Source organism: Oncorhynchus mykiss, chromosome 14 (genome assembly GCF_013265735.2).
Source record: "Oncorhynchus mykiss isolate Arlee chromosome 14, USDA_OmykA_1.1, whole genome shotgun sequence".
NCBI lineage: Eukaryota > Metazoa > Chordata > Actinopteri > Salmoniformes > Salmonidae > Oncorhynchus > Oncorhynchus mykiss.
In genome coordinates, this window is record NC_048578.1 from 8118619 (window position 1) to 8142500 (window position 23882).

The 23882-nt window shown below is 45.3% G+C and overlaps 1 protein-coding gene across 2 annotated transcripts in view; it reads right to left on the reverse strand.

The window, feature by feature from the left end:
* Nucleotides 1-23882, reverse strand: part of LOC110487720 (testican-1) — a 276877-nt gene that overhangs the window by 89747 nt on the left and 163248 nt on the right. For both annotated transcript variants that reach the window (XM_036942848.1, XM_036942847.1), the window contains one exon: nucleotides 5855-5935. In XM_036942848.1, the coding sequence (XP_036798743.1) occupies nucleotides 5855-5935 (81 nt within the window). The remainder of the gene's footprint in view (nucleotides 1-5854; nucleotides 5936-23882) is intronic.

Genomic DNA, 23882 nt, shown 5'->3' on the forward strand with positions numbered 1-23882 from the left:
CCTCCACACACAGTGGCTTTGTCAGAATATTGTTTTCTCAAGGTTTTGCTCAAAGCAAAGTAGCAAACTACTTTAAAAGAAGATTTAAATAATGCTAAATACATTCTTATACATGGCCTTTTGGGAGGCAGCTTCCAAGCGAAAGAGAAGTTTACTCTATTTGGGCACAACTAGATAATCTAGAGTGAAACTCAACAAAAGTATGGCAATAGAAAATATGAGCAAACAGTAAAAACACATCTGCTAGCATAGACATACACACACACGCACGCACGCACGCACGTACGCTATGGTCCTTAGGACACATTTACCGCAGGTGAGATATGAGGGCTGACATTTATAATACACCCACACACACACGCACACACCGCCTGTTGAGTCGGCTGTAATCGTTTGTCACAGCAGAGTTATGGGCCGTGACATTTATAACCATCATAATAGGCAGAAGAGAGGTACTTCAATATTTGAAGAGGGAGAGATGTCTGAACATCGCATATCTACCTCAGGTCCCCTGGGACACATGATATTACAGTTTGATGAGACGCGGAAACACACACACACACACACACCCACACTGTGTGGACTGATATCCTGTCCGCTCTGTCTCAGAGCAGCTTATTGGCTCTGTTAGAATAACAGACCGTTTCATTACATTAAATCAACCGTCTCCCCTACCGTCTCCTCTATCACCAGAAAAAAAACACGCTAGCTAACGGTAAACCAAGCACTTGTTACCGTCGCCGCCGCCCGGGACCCCCAAGGTCACTCACCGACTAATTACGCCCACAGAAAACAAAAACACACACTCAGAGAAACTAAATGCAAACGTTATCCAGCAACACAGAACGAAATGAGAGCAGTGAGATAGAGACAATGTGGTAAAGCTCAGTGGTCCAGACAGATTGACACAAACCAGAAGGTAGACCTGTACATGCATAAACTGCACAAACTAATGGATGTTCTACACTGAGTGTACAAAACATTAGGTCTTTCCATGACATAGACTTACCAGGTGAATCCAGGTGAAAGCTATAATCCCTAATTGACGTCACCTGTTAAATCCACTTCAATCAGTGTAGATGGGGAGGCGGCAGGTTAAAGAAGGATTTTTAAGCCTTGAGACAATTGAGACATGGATTATGTGTGTCATTCAGAGGGTGAATGGGCAAGACACAAGTTTTAAGTGTCTTGGAACGGGGTATGGTAGTAGGTGCCAGGCGCACCGGTTTGTGTCAAGAACTGCAACGCTGCTGCTTTCTTCACGCTCAACAGTTTCCTGTGTCTACAATGGTCCACAACCCAACATCCAGCCAACAACAACAAAATTGTGGGTGGGAAGCACACACACACACACACACACACACACACACACACACACACACAGTAAACAGACTACCACCAGAGCTTCACAAATTAAGAGCCAGAGTACACTGGAATGCTGCAAAATTCCCAGGATGCATCCCCCTGACCCAGGAACCCAGAGGTGTCAAGAATCAACCAATCAGTGAAGTCAATGTGACCTCTATAACCATGAGGTCAAAGGGCAGTGAATCTTATAGGAATGGATGGCGTCATTTACCCAGAAGACCTTGCGAAGGCGGGTCAGAGTGAGAGGAGGGCGTGACAGCATTTCACTAATTAGCGGTTGAGTGAGAAGACAGGGCCCAGACCCCTGGCTCTGACTAGCTCTGTAATCTTGGCTTCCAGTGCTGGGTGAAGGCTGAGTGAAGGATGGGTGAAGGCTGTTTGACTAGAAGTGTTGCAATGAAAGGGAAGATTAGCTTTGTTCTTATTACACACTGAGCTTTGATCGACAATCCTTCAGCTTTCTACAATTACCTCAGAGAAATAATGTGACCCCAGAACACAAACAGACCACCTCTGCCGTGTGTGTGTGTGTGTGTGTGTGTGTGTGTGTGTGTGTGTGTGTGTGTGTGACCGCTTAACACCTGACTCCTGACTCTGAGTCATCCTTTAATAATAAAATTCTCCAGAAACACACACACACACACACACACTAACTGATGCAAGGTGACAACCTGTCTGCGTAGGCTATGTTCAGACCTTATATACAGTATATACAGTGATAGCCTCTTCCTTTAATTGCCCAGAGAGGTTGTAGTTTCAGTACGGCTGCCAACATCTGATGTTCTCTCTCTAGAGTGCAATCCATTTATCTGATCCATAGTGTGTGTGTGTGTGTGTGTGTGTGTGTATAAACTGTAAATCGATGTCCACCTGATTAACACACACCTCTTCATGTATACATATGGAGTTGTTTTTCTTGTTCCTCTCTTTCTTTTTTCTTTTAGAATTTACCCCGTTTTCTCCCCAATTTCGTGGTATCCAATTGTTTAGTAGCTACTATCTTGTCTCATCGCTACAACTCCCGTACGGGCTCGGGAGAGACGAAGGTTGAAAGTCAATCATCCTCCGATGCACAACCCAACCAAGCCGCACTGCTTCTTAACACAGCGCGCATCCAACCCGGAAGCCAGCCGCACCAATGTGTCGGAGGAAACACTGGCAACCTTGGTTAGCGTGCACTGCGCCCGGCCCGCCGGTGCGCGATGAGACAAGGATATCCCTACCGGCCAACCCCTCCCTAACCCGGGCGACGCTAGGCCAATTGTGCGTCGCCCCACGGACCTCCCGGTCGCGGCCGGTTACGACAGAGCCTGGGCGCGAACCCAGGGTCTCTGGTGGCACAGCTGGCGCTGCAGTACAGAGGCCCGTTCCTCTCTTTCTGTCTCTGTCTGAATGTGCCTGAGAAAACAGATGTCCTTGTCTGTTTATCTGTCTGTTTGCAATCTGTCCCCTCTCCTATTGTACAGTGAGTGGCTCGGACTCTTCTTATGCCCGTCTAGTTCCATTCACAACACAGCAGTGCACTCTGAGACAGCCTCCTATTAAAGAGCAGGCTGACATGCTGTCAGGGAGGTAGCAGACTGGTGTAGAGGTCAACAGGGGTCACACCTACAGCCTGTAGCACGCAACGTCTGGAATTACTGCCTCTGCCCCACTGAGCCCTCTAGTTTCCATTCGCCCTGTGTTAATTAAACAGGACCAGAGCCGCTGAGCTGTGGTAGAGCTGTGAGCTGTAGGCCATTCTGGCTCAGGGCTGAATGTTCTTCCTCCAGAGGCAATGCTGTGCTGGGGATTCAGCCACCACCATTCTGGCTCCAACATCATTCCAGTTGCAGGACACTGATCAGCAGCCAATATGAATTCTGTCTAAAGTAATTTACTGTTTACTTCTGGTGTCTTTCCCTCTCTTTCTCAATCACTCATGTGAACTGAGGGTCTGTGACCAACGGGGTGAAAGTTAAACGGCAATAACAGCCCAATTATTGTCGGTGAGGTGTACCTCTGCATTGGCCTGAATAAACCAGGAAGTTCCATCAAATATTCAACAAGGTCTTGGCGTCAAATACCTACTAAGTGAACTATGTCTATCTGTTATGTCTATCTCCCTCCCTATTTTTCTATGTCGTGCCTCATTTTACCACTTTACTCATTGTCTGTGTGTGTATGTGTGTGTGTGTGTGTGTATATATAACTGACCCATTTGTTTGAGTATGTACCACATGTAGCAGGCTGTTCCAACCCATTAGGAACACACTTTCTCTCTCCTGTCTTTGAAGTCTTTCAGTGATATCTGTTGAATGTCAATTCAAAAGACAAGTGTAACCCGGAACAAAGGCAGAATACAAAAGACAACACAACCACACACACAAACACCCCCCCCCCCCCTCACACTTTTTCCCCGACACACCCAAACACATACACCCTTTGATTAAAAAATGGTTGTGACCAGTATGTTCTAGTCATTAGTGTCTAGTCCGCCCTCCTGTAGAGAATAGCCATGTAAGGACCTGAAATTCAAAAGAACCATATGAAAATAAATGAGCCTGATAAGTATTCCTGCCGTGTTCTGTGTAATGCATCCGACAGATAGGTTTCTGATGCTCCACGAGAGCCGGGAGCTAAAATGCACATCTAAAAAACACATTTTCTTCTCATGTTAGCATACACACACATGCTGATATTGCTGTTGAGATATGTGCTTTTTCTGTGCAGGTTACACTAGATTAAATACTGCATGTTTTATGTTCAAGAAATGAATTCAATCTAACCAATTAAACTTAGTCAATGCACACAACATTACTGATCTGAAGGCTTGTTTGCCGATGCTAAACACTAACACTCCAAGAGGATGTTGGCCTATGCCAGGTCATGCTACGCTTCTTCTCCATATTAGTCCCTGCTTTCACACTGCTTATTACTAACTACTGCATCAGTGGCGGCCGGTACCATTTAAGATGAGGGAGGACGATTTATTTTTTTTATGAGCATTGCCTTATTGCTATTACAGCATATTACATTCACCCAGCTCAATGTAACGTCGATAGGTTTAGGCTAATACATGATACTTGAATTTGACCTATACCCATCATGAGGTTGCGACAACCTAGCCTACGAATGAAAGTTTACAACAAAGTTTACAATGTTTACAATGTGACAGACAGTAACACTTTCAATATCGCCTTGATCACTCTTGCCTGCATCTAGCTCATCTAGGGTGTAAATCATTAGTCCAACAGTGCAAACAAGAGTTTCTATTGGAGTTTCTATTGGACAAATGCAGGTATGTTATCCCTGTTCTGTTTTGTTTGCTTCCATTTTAACAGAATCGGCGGGTATGAATACCCCTCTGATCACATGCAAACACAGTTCACTTTCATGCAAGCTGCATTCGCTAGTTAAGTGAAAGTGAGAGAAAAAAAAGCCATGGAGATAGAGCTAGCTCTCTCTCTTTCTCTCTTGCTTGTTAATTTTTTAAGAAATACATTTGTTAAAAACTGTTCCACTATTGTCTTCATGTCTCTGATTCAAATACTCACCACATGTTATGCACTGCAGTGCATGCAGCTGGAGCTTATGCTTTCAGTACTAGATTCATTCTCTGATCATTTGATTGGATGGACAACATATCAGTTTATGCTGCAAAAGCTCTGATAAGTTGGAGGACAAGCCAGGATGTTGTAATAATTACTGTGTAATTCTATGGAACGGGTGAGAACCATGAGCCTCCTAGGTATTGTATTGAAGTCAATGTACCCAGAGGAGGATGGAAACTAACTGTCCTCCGGCTACACCATGTTGCTAACCTACAGTGCTGAGGCTATCGTAGACCTCCATTACAAAACAGTGTGTTTGAATCAATTATTTGGTGACGTGAATATATTTAGTATAGTTTTATCTAAAAAGGACAACTTTTTTAATAGTTCACAATTTTAAAAAAATAAGAAATTCACTGGAGGATGGTCCTCCCCTTCCTCCACTGTACTACATGTTAGCTTCAGCTAATGCACCCTAGCACTGCTTTCATGGTAACCTGCGCTAACACACCACATTACTACCTACATACATGTTAGCTTCCGCTAATGCACCGTATTACTGCTTTCACTTTAGCATCGGCTAACATGCTGTCTTACTAAGAACTTCATGTTAGCTTCAGCTAAGGCACCATACTACTGCTTTCATGTTGCCTGTGCTAAAACACCACATTACTGAGTCTTTGATCAGGTGATAATTAATTTGCTACGCGGCTGCTTTTTGACAGCCGTGGGCTGAGGTTATCCCACTCGCACACTCAGATAGAGACAAAACTCTAAAAGGCACCCGACAGCGATATTACAGAGATATTACAGATATATTTCAGTTTACAGCAGATTCCTGATTTGTTTTTATTTCACCCACATCCCGATCAAAAATCAATTGTCAACCGAGGGACTGAGACAGACAGACTGCAACAGTGTTGATGAATGATGACGCTAACAGTAGAACTCACCCTCTTCTGTTCTCCTCTTTCCTGGGTTGGAGTGGGCTTTGGTTCCTGGTTCCCCATGTCTGCTGGGCCTCGCCTCTGTCTCTGTGGAATCATAATAAGCATCAGAAATAGAAGCAAATAACAAAAAAATAAACACCAATTGTCTTGTTCAAAATAACTGATATACCGGTATCCCCAAAAATGACTTAAATACACACAACGAAGGGATTAAATGCATCCAGAACTACACACCAATCCACAATCAAAGCACACAAATACACATCCACACGAACATCCACACACACCAATCCCTCAAACCCAGCAGATACAGCATAACCAAAGCCTTAGGGATGAATACGGAGCTGCGAAATGAGCGGCCAAACAGAATGGTGCCGTGAGATTTTCATCTGGCGCTGTGGCTCTGGCATTAATGCCTTGTGATGATTTAATCTCCTAATTCATTCCGGACATGTATTTATTAGGCAGTGGGCTTTTTATGTAGCACTGACAGATCTCTCGTACTCTTTATGCTTCACTCTCACAGCCGATTTATGAGAGACGGATGGAGAGAACAGGAGTAGGAGGAAGAGGGGAGGAGGGTGTGTTAACGAAACCCATAACTAGCCTACGGGTATTGTGGCACTCGCTTTGTCTAGGGGTTCTAGGCTTTGTTACATGGTCTGTAACCTGAATGAATGTGTGCATTTATGGAAGAAGCCAGCGTATGCACCTAAGTGTTGAATGTACATGTGTCCAGGGAGACTATATATACAAAAGTATGTGGACACCCCTTCAAATTTGTGGATTCGGTTATTTCAGACTTACCCGTTGCTGACAGGTGTATAAAATTGAGCACACCGCCATGCAATCTCCATAGACAAACATTGGCAGTAGAAGGGCCTTACTGAAGAGGTCAGTGACTTTTAACGTGGCACCATCATAGGATGCTACCAACAAGTCAGTTCATCAACTTTCTGCCCTGCTAGAGCTGCTCAGGCCAACTGTAAGTGCTGTTATTGTGAAGTGGAAATGTCTAGGAGCAACAACGGCTCAGCCACGAAGTGGTAGGCCACACAAGCTCACAGAACGGGATCGCCGAGTGCCGAAGCGCGTAAAAATTGTCTGTCCTCGGTTGCAACACTCACTACCAAGTTCCAAACTGCCTCTGGAAGCAACATCAACTGAACAACTCGCCGCCATTGGACTCTGGATCAGTGGAAATGCGTTCTTTGGAGCGATGAATCATGCTTCACCTTCTGGCAGTCTGATTGACGAATCTAGGTTTGGCAGATGCCAGGCAAGCTACCTGCCCGAATTCAGTGCCAACTGTAAAGTAATGGTCTGGGGCTGTTGTTCATGGTTCGAGCTAGGCCCATAAGTTCCAGTGAAGGAAAATCTTAAAGCTACATCATACAATGACATTCTAGATGATTATGTGCTTCCAACTTCGTGGCAACAATTTGGGGAAGGCCCTTTCCTGTTTCAGCATGACTATGCCCCCGTGCACAAAGCGAGGTCCATACAGAAATGGTTTGTCAAGATCGGTGTGGAAGAACTTGACTGGCCTTGACACAGCCCTGACCTCAACCCCATTGAACTCCTTTGGGATGAATTGGAACACCGCCTATGGGCAAGGCCTAATCGCCCAACATCAGTGCACGACCTCACTAATGCTCGTGGCTGAATGGAAACAAGTCCCTGCAGCAATGTTCCAGCATCTAGTGGAAAGCCTTCCCAGAATAGTGGAGGCTGTTAATGCAGAAAAGGGGGGACCAACTCCCTATTAATGCCCATTATTTTGGAATAAGATGTTCGACGAGCAGGTGTCCACATACTCTTGGTCATGTAGTGTAGCAACCTTAACTTGGTCCACGACCAGCTCGGTCTCTCTTGAACCTCTTGGTCGGTCAGTCCAAGCGGATCATTATTTGTTCAGATGGTGACGAAACCTAAATATTTACAAAAAGGAAAAATACCAAAGGCATGCCCAAATTAAAGACTCAACAACAAACCACAGACCTCATGGCCACTAAACAAAGACAGCAGCCTCACGACTTGAAAGCTGGGACACTGACTGGCGATCACCCTAATTGGCAACACCTGATGTGCTTATCAACCAGGCTCAGTACCTGGACAAGGTTGCTGCTGCCCTCTGGGGGAATGGAGTGTGGAAGTAGTAGTGAGCTGTATCGTGCTGTAGAAACTACCTAACAGAGGTGTGGGAAGGTCAGTGCTGGCAAAGGTCTATGGCAAGGGGTGGTTATGGGGGGAACCCAGGGGACCCAGGTTTTGGGAAGTAGCAGGCTACACCACGCCTAATTTTGTATTTCCTCTCTTCCTCTAACTTTCTCTCTTTCTTTCCCAGTTTCATTCTTTACCCACCCTCTTTGTCTTTCTCCATTCCTCTATTTATTTTTCTCATTACAGCCAGTGTCTTGTAGTCCCCAACTTATCCTCTCCAGAAGTGATATCTTTTCTCCCCCTCTTTGGCCTGTTCTCTCACTCTCCCTCCTCTCCCTCCCTCCCTCTCTCTACAGTACAGTGCGATTTTACTCTTCTCTCTCTAACTATGCCCTCCAATATCCCTCTGACATCTTGGCATTTGACCCGATGGCGTGATCCTTGCCAAAAACAAAATGGGGGACAAACCTCTGGCCATTACTCAGATGTTTAGTCACCTTGATTCTCGATCTCCTGTTTTTGTATTAGGTAGTGGAAGAGGGAAGAGGAGAGAAGCGGAGGAGACAAACAGCAGAGAGGAAGAGAGGAGAAGAGTAGGAAACAAAGAGAAAGAGGGGAGGAGAAGACAAGAGGAGATGATCCATCTATTCTTTCTCTCAGAGGACAGTTGTAAACCACTAGGATTATTTGTGTTCATCTGATCCTCTCTCCCCCTCATGTGCTGTTTACACTAGCTCTGTTGAAACAGCCAGCGCAGCAGCACCGACGCACGTTGGAGTTGTACACCATCGATCCTGAGGTTCATTTTGGTATGTGGTTTCGCTTGTTGTTGGTTTTTGTCCTCCCTTTGCAAATTGATAGCGCTGCACTATGCTGTAAAAATCAATTTCAGCGGAATCTGGGCTGCACTCGCTGCTTCATCACCTCGCGTCGCCCTAATTCACCCCTCCACCTCTCCCTTCCATCTCTCAGCTATGTTCCCCCATCACTCCCTCACCCCCTCCCTCCACCTTGTCCTCATCTCTCTATGTTTAAAAAGGAATTCAATTACTTTAGAGGACATGATTGGGCAGTTTTGACAATACCCTTGGTGTGTGTGCATACGTAGCGGCCTGAATTAAGTGAGTGTGTCTCCACATTTGTGTGTGTTGGTGATACATCACAGGGAACGCGAGGCTCTTTGAAGCAGGCTAGATAACAGCTCAGCCCGAGGTCACTGCTGGTGATACAGAGTGGCTTTTTTTATGATGTGGCCAACAACCCATTAAAATCAGTCCAGTAAACAACGTGTGGCGAGCGCCTGGAGAGCAGCGCCTCTTACCCTCAGCGTATTAAAATGAAATTATACATTTGTTCTCACAGCCTCCCATAGACCTGTGGAGCTGTTATCGTTTGTTCTCTCTCCTCTCTCTCTCTCTCTCTGTCTCTCTCGGTCTCTCTCTTTCTCTCTAAATGTTAAGTAGTCACCATCAAGGGCTATGGGGCTACATCCAGAATTATGGAGTAGCGGGTAGTGTCTGATCGCATGCATCTGTATGCATTCATAAAAGCGAGGGAGTGAGGAAAGGGGAAATATGCTGTGATAAGGTCTACAGACAACATCAGCTAGGATCAATATCTAACAGAACAGAGACTTACAGAGCTAGTCCTGTGCATGTCATCTCATTCATTGTGATATCAAAGGCAAAACTGATCCTACATCAAAAAGGCAAAACTGATCCTATATCAGCACTCCTTCTCTGAGAAGCTTGACACACACCTTGCCCTTAGCTCTTCAAACTACCTCTCTATTCGGTCATTCAGTCAGACGGTTCTCCTCTCGTCCTCTACAGTAAACTGCATTAGCAAACACCTGGTGGCCAAGCACAGAGATCGGTGACTCAGACTCACGTCTACTTAATTTCCTCTGTCATTGTCTCTCTTTCTATCTTTCTCTTGTTCTTCCTCTCTGCAGTGGGTCAGCTAATACAAAAACAATGTAACGACAATATTGGACAGTGTTATAGTAGGCTACAGAGAATCTGAACTGTATGTGGCCGTATTTCATAGAAAAGTGATAGTTGAACACTGTGTGTGCCTATTCAGCAAATCACCAGCAGAGGGAGTTTCCTTTGAATCCATTTACCATTCACTGTGCTGGTGGTGCTTGATCATAACTTCCGAATTAGCAGAGAGCCCACTCTGGAAATGTGGCGTACTTGTAGACTAATTGTTCCAAACAATGTCTTAAAATGAACAAAATCAAAAAATATATATTGTTTTGAGATATATTTGAGATAACTTCACAGATCTTCAAAGTAAAGGGTTTAAACACGGTTTCCCATGCTTGTTCAATGAACCATAAACAATTACTGAACATGCACCTGTGGAACGGTCGTTAAGACACGAACAGCTTAGAGACGGTAGGCAATTAAGGTCACAGTTATGAAAACTTAGGACACTAAAGAGGCCTTTCTACTGACTCTGAAAAACACCAAAAGAAAGATGCCCAGGGTCCCTGCTCATCTGCGTGAACGTGCCTTGGGCATGCTGCAAGGAGGCATGAAGGACTGCAGATGTGGCCAGGGCAATACATTGCAATGTCCGTACTGTGAGACGCCTTAGACAGTGCTACAGGGAGACAGGACATACAGCTGATTGTCCTCGCAGTGGCAGAATACGTGTAACCATACCTGCACACCTGCACAGGATCGGTACATCCGAACATCACACCTGCGGGACAGGTACAGGATGGCAACAACTGCCCGAGTTACACCAGGAACGCACAATCCCTCCATCAGTGCTCAGACTGTCCGCAATAGGCTGAGAGAGGCTGGACTGAGGGCTTGTAGGCCTGTTGTAAGGAAGGTCCTCACCAGACATCGCCTATGGGCACAAACCCATCGTCACTGGACCAGACAGGACTGGCAAAACGTTTTTGTCTCACCAGGGGTGATAGTCGGATTCGCGTTTCATCGTCGAAGGAATGAGCGTTACACCGAGGCCTGTACTCTGGAGCGGGATCGATTTGGAGGTGGAGGGTCCGTCATGGTCTGGGGCGGTGTGTCACAGCATCATCAGACTGAGCTTGTTGTCATTGCTGGCAATCTCAACGCTGTGCGTTACAGGGAAGACATCCTCCTCCCTCCTGTGGTACCCTTCCTGCAGGCTCATCCTGACATGATCTTCCAGCATGACAACGCCACCAGCCATACTGCTCGTTCCGTGCATGATTTCCTGCAAGACAGGAATGTCAGTGTTCTGCCATGGCCAGCGAAGAGCCCGGATCTCAATCCCATTGAGCACGTCTGGAACCTGTTGGATCGGAGGGTGAGGGTTAGGGCCATTCCCCCAAGAAATGTCTGGGAACTTGCAGGTGCCTTGGTGGAAGAGTAGGGTAACATCTCACAGCAAAAACTGGAAAATCTGGTGCAGTCCATGAGGAGGAGATGCACTGCAGTACTTAATGCAGCTTGTGGCCACACCGGATACTTGATTTTGACCCCCCCTTTGTTCAGGGACACATTATTCCATTTCTGTTAGTCACATGTCTGTGGAACTTGTTCAGTTTATGTCTCAGTTGTTGAATCGTGTTATGTTCATACACATATTTACACATGTTAAGTTTGCTGAAAAGTGAGAGGGCGTTTCTTTTTTTGCTGATTTTATAATCCTTATGTTGAGTAAATTGTGAAAATGTGTATTTCAGAATCTAGACATACTCCATATGTTAGATAACACTATAAGGAGCATAATGAGACCAAGAGGTTGTCTGTATCATGTACAGTTCCTGGATCATAGGGTCTTATAGGAGGCATGTATAGGTTTAAAAAAGGGCCTAAATTGGCAAATTTCATCAGGATTTTCACAAAAAGAAATGTGTTAAACATCCTTTCTCCCAATGAAGTTCCTATATGAGAAGTGCCAGATCAATCGGAGATACCAAAATATATTCCCCACTGCCACTGGCGTGGAATCACCCAATAACAGTATGCGGCTTCAAATGAAATCCCAAGTTCAAGAACATTGGGAAACAGCGGCATTTTGCTTACCGCAAGGTTCGTTTTAAGACTGTGTGTGTGCGTGTTTCAAGTTGCACGCTTCAAGTTTTAATGTCACACGCACAAGTGCAGTGGAATGCCTTTCTTGCCAGCTCTAAATCCAAAAATGCAAAAATAAATAATATATTACGAGAAAAAAAACACGAGAAATAAGAATGAGAAAGACACAAAGTAAAGTAAGAAAACTATATACAGTAAATATTTAAAAAGTCAGTTCTAATATTTACATGTGCGGGGATACTGGTGTGACTGAGGTAGATATGTACAAGGGTAAGGTGACTAGGCAAGAGGATATAAGAGTAGCAGCAGCTTGCAGGTGAGTGGGTGTGTGTGTGTTGGAGTGACAGTGTGTGTGAGTGTGTAGGGCCCTGCGAGTGTGCACAGAGACATTGAAATAAAAGGCCTATAAAGATAAAAAGAAAGCTGAGTGCGTGTAGCTATTTTGTTAGCTCTGCATCAGTCATTTTTGCCTGGGGATAGAAGCTGCTCAAGAGCCTGTTGGTGTCAGACTTGATGCACCGGTACCTCTTGCTGTGCTGCAGCAGAGAAAATAGTCCATGGCCTGGGTGGTTGGGGTCTTTGATGATTTTCCGGGCATTCTTTTCACACCGCCTGGTATAGAGGTCCTGGATGGCAGGGAGCTCGGCCCCAGTAATGTACGGGGCTGTCCGCAAAACCCTCCGGAGCGCCATACGATTGAGGGCGGTGCTATTGCCATACCAACACTGATGCAGACAGTCAATATTTCGCTCAATGGTACAGCTGTAGAACCTTTTCAGGATTTGAGGGCCCATGCCAAATTTGTTCAACCTGAAGGGGAAGAGGCGCTGTCACGCCTTCTTCGCGATTGTGCGTGGGTGTTAGGTCTCTAGTGATTTGGACACCCGAGGAACTTAAAGCCGTCTAACTGCGCGCGCGCGTGTGTGTGCGTACGTACGTGCGTATCTGTTGGACACCGTACATCGGGGTGCTGGACTGGCAGAGATAAGAGGGACTGCTATTTGTAATCCTCCCTTTCAATCCTTTCACCAGATAATGCATTACAAATCACACAAACACAAATCTGCAGGACATGCCCATAAGCAAAAAGGGCTTGGGCCTGCATTACAGCCCCATACATCTTCAGAATACTGATTCTAGCACTGGGGCTTTTGGAAGGAATGTTAGTGATTTGCAGCCAAGATCTCTTCTCTCTCTCTCTCTCTCTCTCTCTCTCTCTCTCTCTCTCCATCTCTCTTCTTTATGCTTAAACTTGGCTGCCGTGTTTCTCGTCTCCATTCCCAGCAAAGGAAAAAGAGTCGGGGCCAAATGAATCGACTCATTTGGGAGAGAAGGACTTGGACCGGGAGGAAATGGAGCATTTTATCATTGGCATGGACACTTATCATTGGCTGGACACTGATCCAATCTGGACCTTATGGAAACGGCCCAATAAGATGGGACAAGGCCAGGGCAGAGCCTAATGGCTTGGGGAAGGCAGAGAGGGGTGTGTGAGGGCAGTACATGTGTGTACATGTGTTGTCACACTGTGAAATATGTATCCGTGTGAATGTGTGTGTGCACGTGTCTGCGTACAAGCATGCTTGTTTTTATTTGATTTTATATTGTTTTAACATGGTGATGCATTTAAAGGACACTGAAAATAAAGCATGCGAGGTCGGGTGATTGTGGAGGCCGGGTCATTTGATGCAGCACTCCAACACTTTACTTCTTTGTCAAATAGCCCTTACACAGCCTGGAGGTGTGTTGGGTCATTGTCCTGTTGAAAAACAAATGATAGTCCCAACCAAGCACAAACCAGATTGGATGGCGTATCTCTGCAGAATGCTGTGGTAGCCATGTCTCACAACGATACGGCGGTTGGAACCAAAAAACTCAAATTTGGACTCATCCGATCAAAGGACAAGTATCCACCGGTCTAATGTCCATTGTTCTTTTCTTGGCCCAAGCAAGTCTCTTCTTCTTATTCATGTCCTTTAGTAGTGGTTTCTTTGCAGCAATTCGACCATGAAAGGCCTGATTCACGCAGTCTGAACAGTTGACGTTGAGATGTGTCTGTTACTTGAACTCTAAAGAATTTATTTGGGCTGCAATCTGAGGTGCAGTTAACTCTGATGAACTTATCCTCTGCAGCAGAGGTAACTCTGGGTCTTCCTTTCCTGTGGCGGTCCTCATGGGAGCCAGTTTCATCATAGCGCTTAATGGTTTTTTCTGCACTTGAAGAAACTTCCAAAGTTCTTGAAATTTTCCGGATAGACTGGGCTATCTTCTGTATACCACCCCTACCTTGTCACAACACAACTGATTGGCTCAAACGCATTAAGAAGGAATGAAATTCCACAAATGAACTTTTAACAAGGCACACCTGTTAATTGAAATGCATTCCAGGTGAAGCTGGTTGAGAGAATGCCAAGAGTGAGCAAAGCTGTCATCAAGGCAAAGGGTGGCTAAATTGAAGAATCAAAAATATATTTAGATTTGTTAAACACATTTTTGGTTCCTACATGATTCCATGTGTGTTATTTCATAGTGTTGATGTCTTCACTATTATTCTGCAATGTAGAGAATAGTACAAATAAAGAAAAACCCTGGAATGAGTAGGTGTGTCCAAATGTTTGACCAGTACTGTACATTATTTTCATTTGACCCTGCAGCAAAAGGACATTTGAAATTGTTATGTGAATTATAATTCATGGATTTGTTTTTATAGGGATTTGATGCGTTTTTCGTTAGGGCAAATCAAGTCAAATTTAAAAGTTTAAAATTACACATTTTAGAAGCCTTTTTAAACCTCAATTTGCAATTCTCTGTGACAAGAGAGGGATCCAATTAAGATGGCAGATCTGTATGGGAGTGTGTGTGCATTTGGCTGTGTGCGTCTAGTGGTGTGTGTGTGTGTGAATGTTTTCCCTCCATCCTGTAAATGGTAAATGTTGAAGTAAATGCCAGGACATGGCTGACATTTTAATGGCTACAAGGCAGCCTCTGAAATTGCATATCGCTGCAGTCAGTCAGATCTGAGAGCAGAAAGGGCCTTGGCTTACACACACTGTACAATCTTAGCGTGTGAGCGCGCGCGCGCGTGTGTGTGTGTGTGTGTGTACATGTAGGTTGGTAAGATAAGGACACTAATACAAAGAGAACACGACCTCTGCCTGCTATGAAGAAATATAGCTCCCATCTCCTTTACAGTGGGAGCAAGATATCACCAAATAAGATGAACATAAAAACCTTAAATCATACACACCCAGTAACACACACACACACACACACACACACACGTAAACACAATACAAACACAGCCACAGGAAAAACATAAATATCAATAATAATAATTCTATCAAAGTACAGTGCACATCAACACAAAGTAGCAGGGGTAACTTCTCTTGATTGACTGACACTGAATCTGACCTGGGGACAGCTTCTAGAGATGGACCCCTATTACCTCCTTTACCACTGCTACCTGCAGGATCTGACTTAGAAACAGCCCTGCTCCTGGTACTGTATCTCATATTCCTCTGATCTGAAATCAGCCTTTAGCTGTCCACTGTCATTACCTCTCCCCACTGCGGCCTTCAGGATCTGACCTGAGAGCAGTGTGTGCTCTGCTTGTCACCCACGGCGAGGCGGTGATGTCGTGTCACTGGGGTAGGGCGATATGAGCATGTGCGAAAAGGCCACGGTGTCACCTCTGAGCCAGCTGTCACCTTATCAGCCGGCGCAGACAGACGCACTCATGACAAGAGAGACAGAGAGAGAGTGAGAGTTTGAGAGAGAGAGAGAGAGAGAGAGAGAGAGAGAGAGAGAGATCTCTCACACCCAGTCACATGTACACACAGAGATACAGACACAGCATTCACAGCAGCAATTATGCATACGGCAACTTCATAAACGAACAGCGTTAGAAAACACGTTTTGAACTGATCCCCTTGTTAAACCAAGGGCCTTTTGCTTTTACATGATCTGTTTGTGTCACCTCACCCCCCCCCCCCCTTTCATTGAACTCATTCTCTCACTCTGTCTCTGACGCTAGCGCACACGGCTTAGATATGGCACCCACTCTTTTCGTCCTGTCCTCCGCCTCCTCTTCCGTCCTCCTCCTCTTCCCTCTCTCCCTATGAGCATGTTAGTCCATCACTGCGGCAGGATACAATTTTCTGGGTAATTGGGCAAAGTTACCAGAGCCTTGTAGGTCCCATCAATCAGACCTAGATAGTATGGAGCCTCAGACACTCTCACAAACACATGCAGATATTCACTGTCCGACACACATACTGTACATACATTCATACAGAGATAAACACGTCACAAACACACACTTAGAGACATGGACTGGACACACACACACACACACACACTCACACACTGACAGTACAGGTCATTAAGCATCATGAGCCAAAGGGGCTAACCAGGCATGGTAGTCGGGGGTAACCAGGGCTAATGGCAAAACAAGTTAACAGGGCAACGGGCTGTTACCACGGCAACGCAGCGAGATGGACCGAACACGGCGTGCTATCATGAAGGGATACACACACACACACCAGACTCAGAGACAGTGCTGAACATGTACCGCACTTAAACCATCAAAGAATGTCACATATTATTTCCTGTTAAAGTGCTACCCTTTCATTTGAGCCAATGGGTGGTTGCTCCCTGTGATTGAGCTGTTTGTGAAGCCACTGGTGCGAATCTCCCATCATCCTCCCCTCCCCTGCAGCACCTCCGAAAGGACCTAGAGTTGGCAGCACAATGATGATGTCATCTCATCACTGTTCCATTGACAGCTAAATCATAACCCACGGACAGAGGTAATAACAGATGAGTGTTGGGGAAGAATACACTGACAGCCCCTGGGAGAGGCGGGGAGAAACCCTGTGCCCCAGAAACAAATTGAGGTAAACCTGCTGGCATCTGTCACTGCTGTTCCAAACACAATGGGGAGAGAAACACAGTTTGTACTGTAACAGGAATCTCACACAGGGAGAAAGAGAGAAAAGTCATATGGTGTTTTCTGTGATATCACTGCAATCTCCAGAAGCTTCACAGAGAACACACGCACACACACACACACAAATACAGGCCCAGTGGGAATCAGAGTTCTGGCGTGGGTTCTGGGCTCTCTGTCTCTCCTGCTGTCGGTTCTGGCAGAGCCCACCACTCTCTCCGGGAACCCAGCTCTGAATCACAGAACCATGGAACCATAGAACCATAGCCATCAGCACCCACAGGCACCATAGAACCAGTCAGCCCAAACTCACTGCCAGATGTCACTGTGTGTGTGTGTGTGTGTGTGTGTGTGTGTGTGTGTGTGTGTGTGTGTGTGTGTGTGTGTGTGTGTGTGTGTATGTGTGTGTGTGTGTGTGTGCGTGCGCGTGCGTGCGTGTATGTATGTATATATATATGTACACTACCGATCATATATATACAGTGCCTTGCGAAAGTATTCGGCCCCCTTGAACTTTGCGACCTTTTGCCACATTTCAGGCTTCAAACATAAAGATATAAAACTGTATTTTTTTGTGAAGAATCAACAACAAGTGGGACACAATCATGAAGTGGAACGACATTTATTGGATATTTCAAACTTTTTTAACAAATCAAAAACGGAAAAATTGGGCGTGCAAAATTATTCAGCCCCCTTAAGTTAATACTTTGTAGCGCCACCTTTTGCTGCGATTACAGCTGTAAGTCGCTTGGGGTATGTCTCTATCAGTTTTGCACATCTAGAGACTGAAATTTTTTCCCATTCCTCCTTACAAAACAGCTCGAGCTCAGTGAGGTTGGATGGAGAGCATTTGTGAACAGCAGTTTTCAGTTCTTTCCACAGATTCTCGATTGGATTCAGGTCTGGACTTTGACTTGGCCATTCTAACACCTGGATATGTTTATTTTTGAACCATTCCATTGTAGATTTTGCTTTATGTTTTGGATCATTGTCTTGTTGGAAGACAAATCTCTGTCCCAGTCTCAGGTCTTTTGCAGACTCCATCAGGTTTTCTTCCAGAATGGTCCTGTATTTGGCTCCATCCATCTTCCCATCAATTTTAACCATCTTCCCTGTCCCTGCTGAAGAAAAGCAGGCCCAAACCATGATGCTGCCACCATCATGTTTGACAGTGGGGATGGTGTGTTCAGCTGTGTTGCTTTTACGCCAAACATAACGTTTTGCATTGTTGCCAAAAAGTTCAATTTTGGTTTCATCTGACCAGAGCACCTTCTTCCACATGTTTGGTGTGTCTCCCAGGTGGCTTGTGGCAAACTTTAAACAACACTTTTTATGGATATCTTTAAGAAATGGCTTTCTTCTTGCCACTCTTCCATAAAGGCCAGATTTGTGCAATATACGACTGATTGTTGTCCTATGGACAGAGTCTCCCACCTCAGCAGTAGATCTCTGCAGTTCATCCAGAGTGATCATGGGCCTCTTGGCTGCATCTCTGATCAGTCTTCTCCTTGTATGAGCTGAAAGTTTAGAGGGACGGCCAGGTCTTGGTAGATTTGCAGTGGTCTGATACTCCTTCCATTTCAATATTATCGCTTGCACAGTGCTCCTTGGGATGTTTAAAGCTTGGGAAATCTTTTTGTATCCAAATCCGGCTTTAAACTTCTTCACAACAGTATCTCGGACCTGCCTGGTGTGTTCCTTGTTCTTCATGATGCTCTCTGCGCTTTTAACGGACCTCTGAGACTATCACAGTACAGGTGCATTCATACGGAGACTTGATTACACACAGGTGGATTGTATTTATCATCATTAGTCATTTAGGTCAACATTGGATCATTCAGAGATCCTCACTGAACTTCTGGAGAGAGTTTGCTGCACTGAAAGTAAAAGGGCTGAATAATTTTGCATGCCCAATTTTTCAGTTTTTGATTTGTTAAAAAAGTTTGAAATATCCAATAAATGTCGTTCCACTTCATGATTGTGTCCCACTTGTTGTTGATTCTTCACAAAAAAATACAGTTTTATATCTTTATGTTTGAAGCCTGAAATGTGGCAAAAGATCGCAAAGTTCAAGGGGGCCGAATACTTTCGCAAGGCACTGTATATGTGTACACTAAGTACTGTATGTACACTACCGATCAAAAGGGTTTTCTAATGATCAATTAGCCTTTGTTAAAATAATAAACTTGAAATAGCTACCACAACGTGCCATTGGAACACAGGAGTGATGGTTGCCGATAATGGGCCTCTGTACGCCTATGTAGATATTCCATAAAAAATGTGCCGTTTCCAGCTACAATAGTCATTTACAACATTAACAATGTCTACACTGTATTTCTGATCAATTTGATGTTATTTTAATGGACAAAAAAATGTGTTTTTCTTTCAAAAACAAGGACATGTCTAAGTGACCCCAAACCTTTGAACGGTGGTCTATGTGTGTGTGTAAGTGTGTGTATGTGTGTGTTTGTGCCTGTATGTGTATGCCTGCCTGCATCTATCTGTGTGTACTAGCATCATCATGTTCCAGGGATTGCGGACAGTCATGTTGTAACTAGTATATGACTCTATATAAGGTCTCATTCCTCCCAGTCTGAGAATGTAACCCAGGGGACAGAATTCAGACAGCTCAAATGGATGCCTACACTCGTCGCTACATTCATCTCAATATTATATGAACAAACTGCTCAATGACATAGAGAGTGCTGCTGTATGGAAGCAGCACTAGAATACTTCATGAGATTATATTTGCCAGTCAAAAGTGCTAGAGCATTTCTCTGACTGACGGTATTGGATGTCTAGATGATCATTTCAAGAATGGACTGCTGTGTTTTGGATATTTTATCACTTTCCAGTTCAATATTGGCTTGTTTGCCATTGTCAAACCACACAATGCTAACTTTGATGGCACACACACACACACACACACACACACACACACACACACACTTCTCTCCCAGAGGCTGTGTTGCCTGTTACCAAGGTGCCTAAATCAGACTCCCATCATCCTCTCTGGTTGTAAACACAGTGCCATTCATCATCTGACTTTACCATTACCTCCCCATACTCTCATTGTCTTAATGCCACCATAATGGCTTTGTGTTTGGGTGGAGAGATGGGAGGGGGGGGGGGGGGGGGGGGGGGGGGGGGGGGGGGGGGGGGGGGTCGATGTAGCCTTCAGTGATACAGCCTTTTCTTTCTAAAAAGCCACTCAGAAACAAGTTCAGTACTTTCAGTATTCTCTTCCTTGAAGCACTGAGAAATCTATTGTCTGCTGATGAGTACGGGTTGGATAACTGTTCCTCCGATTCAATCGAAGGCTGCTGTTCCAGGTTAAGAATGTTCTATTTCGTCTTGCACAAAAAAAAATAAAGAAGGGAAAACTCTGTTGCAGTTCACCAGGACCAATTCAAATGCACTCCTTTTCCTCACTCAATCGGGGGGGTTGACTGTAACATTGTACGTGAGCAGTCTAATGATGAGTGGCTATGACACACAGAACAGGAGATATAGCCGTAAGAATGAAGGACGGAGAGATGAGCCTGTGGATTAGCGCTTCTGTGAATGCTTCTCATAATGATTGACTGGAGTGGCACACAGAGACAGAGCTGAGTAACGAGAGAAAGGAGGGAAACAAGAGAAAGGAGAAAAAACGAGAGCGCATTAAGTGGGGAGATTGTAATAATAAACAAACCATTTTGTTCAAATATTTATACCCGTGCAAAGTACATCAGCTAATTCCCTTTTCTTCTCCCCAGTGTGTGTGTGTGTGTGTGTGTGTGGGTGTGTGTGTGTGTGTGTGTGTGCGTGCGTGCGTTCTTGCGTGTGTAATTTCAGATAAAAAAGGACGGATGATGAAAGTATATTATAATATCATTCGTTTTCATCTCCTAAGAAATGAATCTTGAAGCAGTAAAAGGGTTTACACCAGGAGAGGAATGAGAGAGACAGAGAGAGACAGAGAGGAATGAGAGAGACAGAGAGAGACAGAGAGGAATGAGAGAGACAGAGAGAGACAGAGAGGAATGAGAGAGACAGAGAGAGACAGAGAGGAATGAGAGAGACAGAGAGGAATGAGAGAGACAGAGAGAGACAGAGAGGAATGAGAGAGACAGAGAGAGACAAAGAGAGAGACAGAGAGGAATGAGAGAGACAGAGAGAGACAAAGAGAGAGACAGAGAGGAATGAGAGAGACAGAGAGAGACAGAGAGGAATGAGAGAGACAGAGAGAGACAGAGAGGAATGAGAGAGACAGAGAGGAATGAGAGAGACAGAGAGAGACAGAGAGGAATGAGAGAGACAGAGAGAGACAAAGAGAGAGACAGAGATGAATGAGAGAGACAGAGAGGGATGAGAGAGACAGAGAGAGACAGAGAGGAATGAGAGAGACAGAGAGAGACAGAGATGAATGAGAGAGACAGAGAGAGACAAAGAGAGAGACAGAGAGGAATGAGAGAGACAGCGAGAGAGGGTGAGACAGAGAGAGACAGAGAGGAATGAGAGAGACAGAGAGAGAGGGTGAGACAGAGAGAGACAGAGAGGGAGGGTGAGACAGCGAGAGACAGAGAGGGAGGGCGAGACAGAGAGAGACAGAGAGGAATGAGAGAGACAGAGAGGGAGGGTGAGACAGCGAGAGACAGAGAGGGAGGGCGAGACAGAGAGAGACAGGGAGGGAGGGCGAGACAGAGAGAGACAGAGAGGGAGGGTGAGAGAGAGAGACAGAGAGAGAGGGTGAGACAGAGAGAGACAGAGAAGGAGGGTGAGACAGAGAGAGACAGAGAGAGAGGGTGAGACAGAGCGAGACAGAGAGGGAGGATGAGACAGAGAGAGACAGAGAGGGAGGGTGAGACAGCGAGAGACAGAGAGGGAGGGTGAGACAGAGAGAGACAGAGAGGGAGGGTGAGACAGCGAGAGACAGAGAGGGAGGGTGAGACAGAGCGAGAGGTGGAGAGGGAGGGTGAGACAGAGCGAGAGGTGGAGAGGGAGAATGAAAGAATAGAGATGTATACCCAAAGACAGATATGTTTTCTTGGTAAATGACCTGCATTGTAAATATTTCAGCGTTTCGCTGGAATGCTATTCAAGTCAAGCAAACAAAGGAAGAAGGGGTCCTACAGTAAATAGCTTTGGGGAAAATGATCTAAATCAGCACTACAAACACCAGCGAAACTACAGTGATTTAGTTAAACAAACACAGATCGGTGCATTAATTCACTGTTTAACACAACCAGTCCTGGTTGGAAGAGTGCTTGGCCTACATTCTCCGGGAGAACAGAGACACAGTACTGTCTCCTGGGATGCCAGCAGCACACAGAGGAGCCAAGACGTTACATTAAAAAAATGTATGTCAACAACAGCATCAGAAAATCAGAACGATAATAGGCTAATAGGAAGACTATCCTTCACAACAGTGCACTACAGACTTCTAATGCTGTCCTGGGTAGGACGAATACACTAGTGAGATGGGGTACATGATTCACTGGAGAAAAACAAAAAACAAACAGGTGTATAAAATCGAGCACACAGCCATGCAATCTCCATAGTCAAACACTGGCATTAGAATGGTCTTAGTGAAGAGCTCAGGTTGTAAAATATCTGCCCTGCTAGAGCTGCCCCGGTCAACTGTAAGTGCTGTTATTGTGAAGTGGAAAAGTCTAGGAGCAACAACGGCTCAGCCGAGAAGTGGTAGGCCACACAAGCTCACAGAACGGGACCAAGTGCTGAAGCACGTAGAGCAAAAAAAACCTTGTCTGTCCTCAGTTGCAACAATCACTACCGAGTTCCAAACTGCCTCTGGAAGCAACGTCAGCACAAGAGCTGTTCCTCGGGAGCTTCATGAAATGGGTTTCCATGGCTAAGCAGTCGCACATAAGCCTAAGATCACCATGTGCAATGCCAAGGGTCAGCTGGAGTGGTGTAAAGCTCCCCGCCATTGGACTCTGGAGCAGTGGAAAAGTGTTCTCCGGAGTGATGAATCACGCTTCACCATCTGGCAGTCCAACGGACAAATCTGGGTTTGGCGGATGCCAGAATAATTCTACCTGCCCGAATGCATAGTGCCAACTGTAAAGTTTGGCGGAGGAGGAATAATGGTCTGGGGCTGTTTTTCATGGTTCGGGCTAGGCCCCCTAGTTCCAGTGAAGGGAAATCTTAACACTACAGCATACAATGACATTCTAGACAATGCTGTGGTTCCAACTGCGTGGCAACAGTTCCTGTTTCAGCATGACAATGCCCCTGTGCACACATTTTTTTTTTATTTGACCTTTATTTAACTAGGCAAGTAAGTTAAGAACAAATTCTTATTTACACTAACGGCCTACCGGGGGAACCGTGGGTTAACTGCCTTGTTCAGGGACAGAACGACACGTTTTTATCTTGTCATTTCGGTGATTCGATCCAGCAACCTTTCGGTTACTGGCCTAATGCTCTAACCACTAGGCTACCTGCCGCCCCACAAAGCGAGATCCATACAGAAATGGTTTGTCGAGATCGGTGTGGAAGAACTTGACTGGTCTGCACAGAGCCCTGACCTCAACACAATCAAACACCTTTAGGATGAATTGGAACGCAGACTGTGAGCCAGGCCTAATCGCCCAACATCAGTGCCCGACCTCACTAATGATCTTGTGGCTGAATGGAAGCAAGTCCCCGCAATGTTCCAACATCTAGTGGAAAGCCTTCCCACAAGAGAGGAGGCTGTTATAGCAGCAAAGGGGGGACCAACTCCATATAATACCCATGATTTTGGCATGAGTCGACAAGCAGGTGTCCACATACTTTTGGTAATGTACTGTAGTAGATATACTGTTTTATTAGCTTCCAACAGTCCAGTTCTATAGCTTTCTATTTACAGACGATTAAAACACTATACCTGGACCTG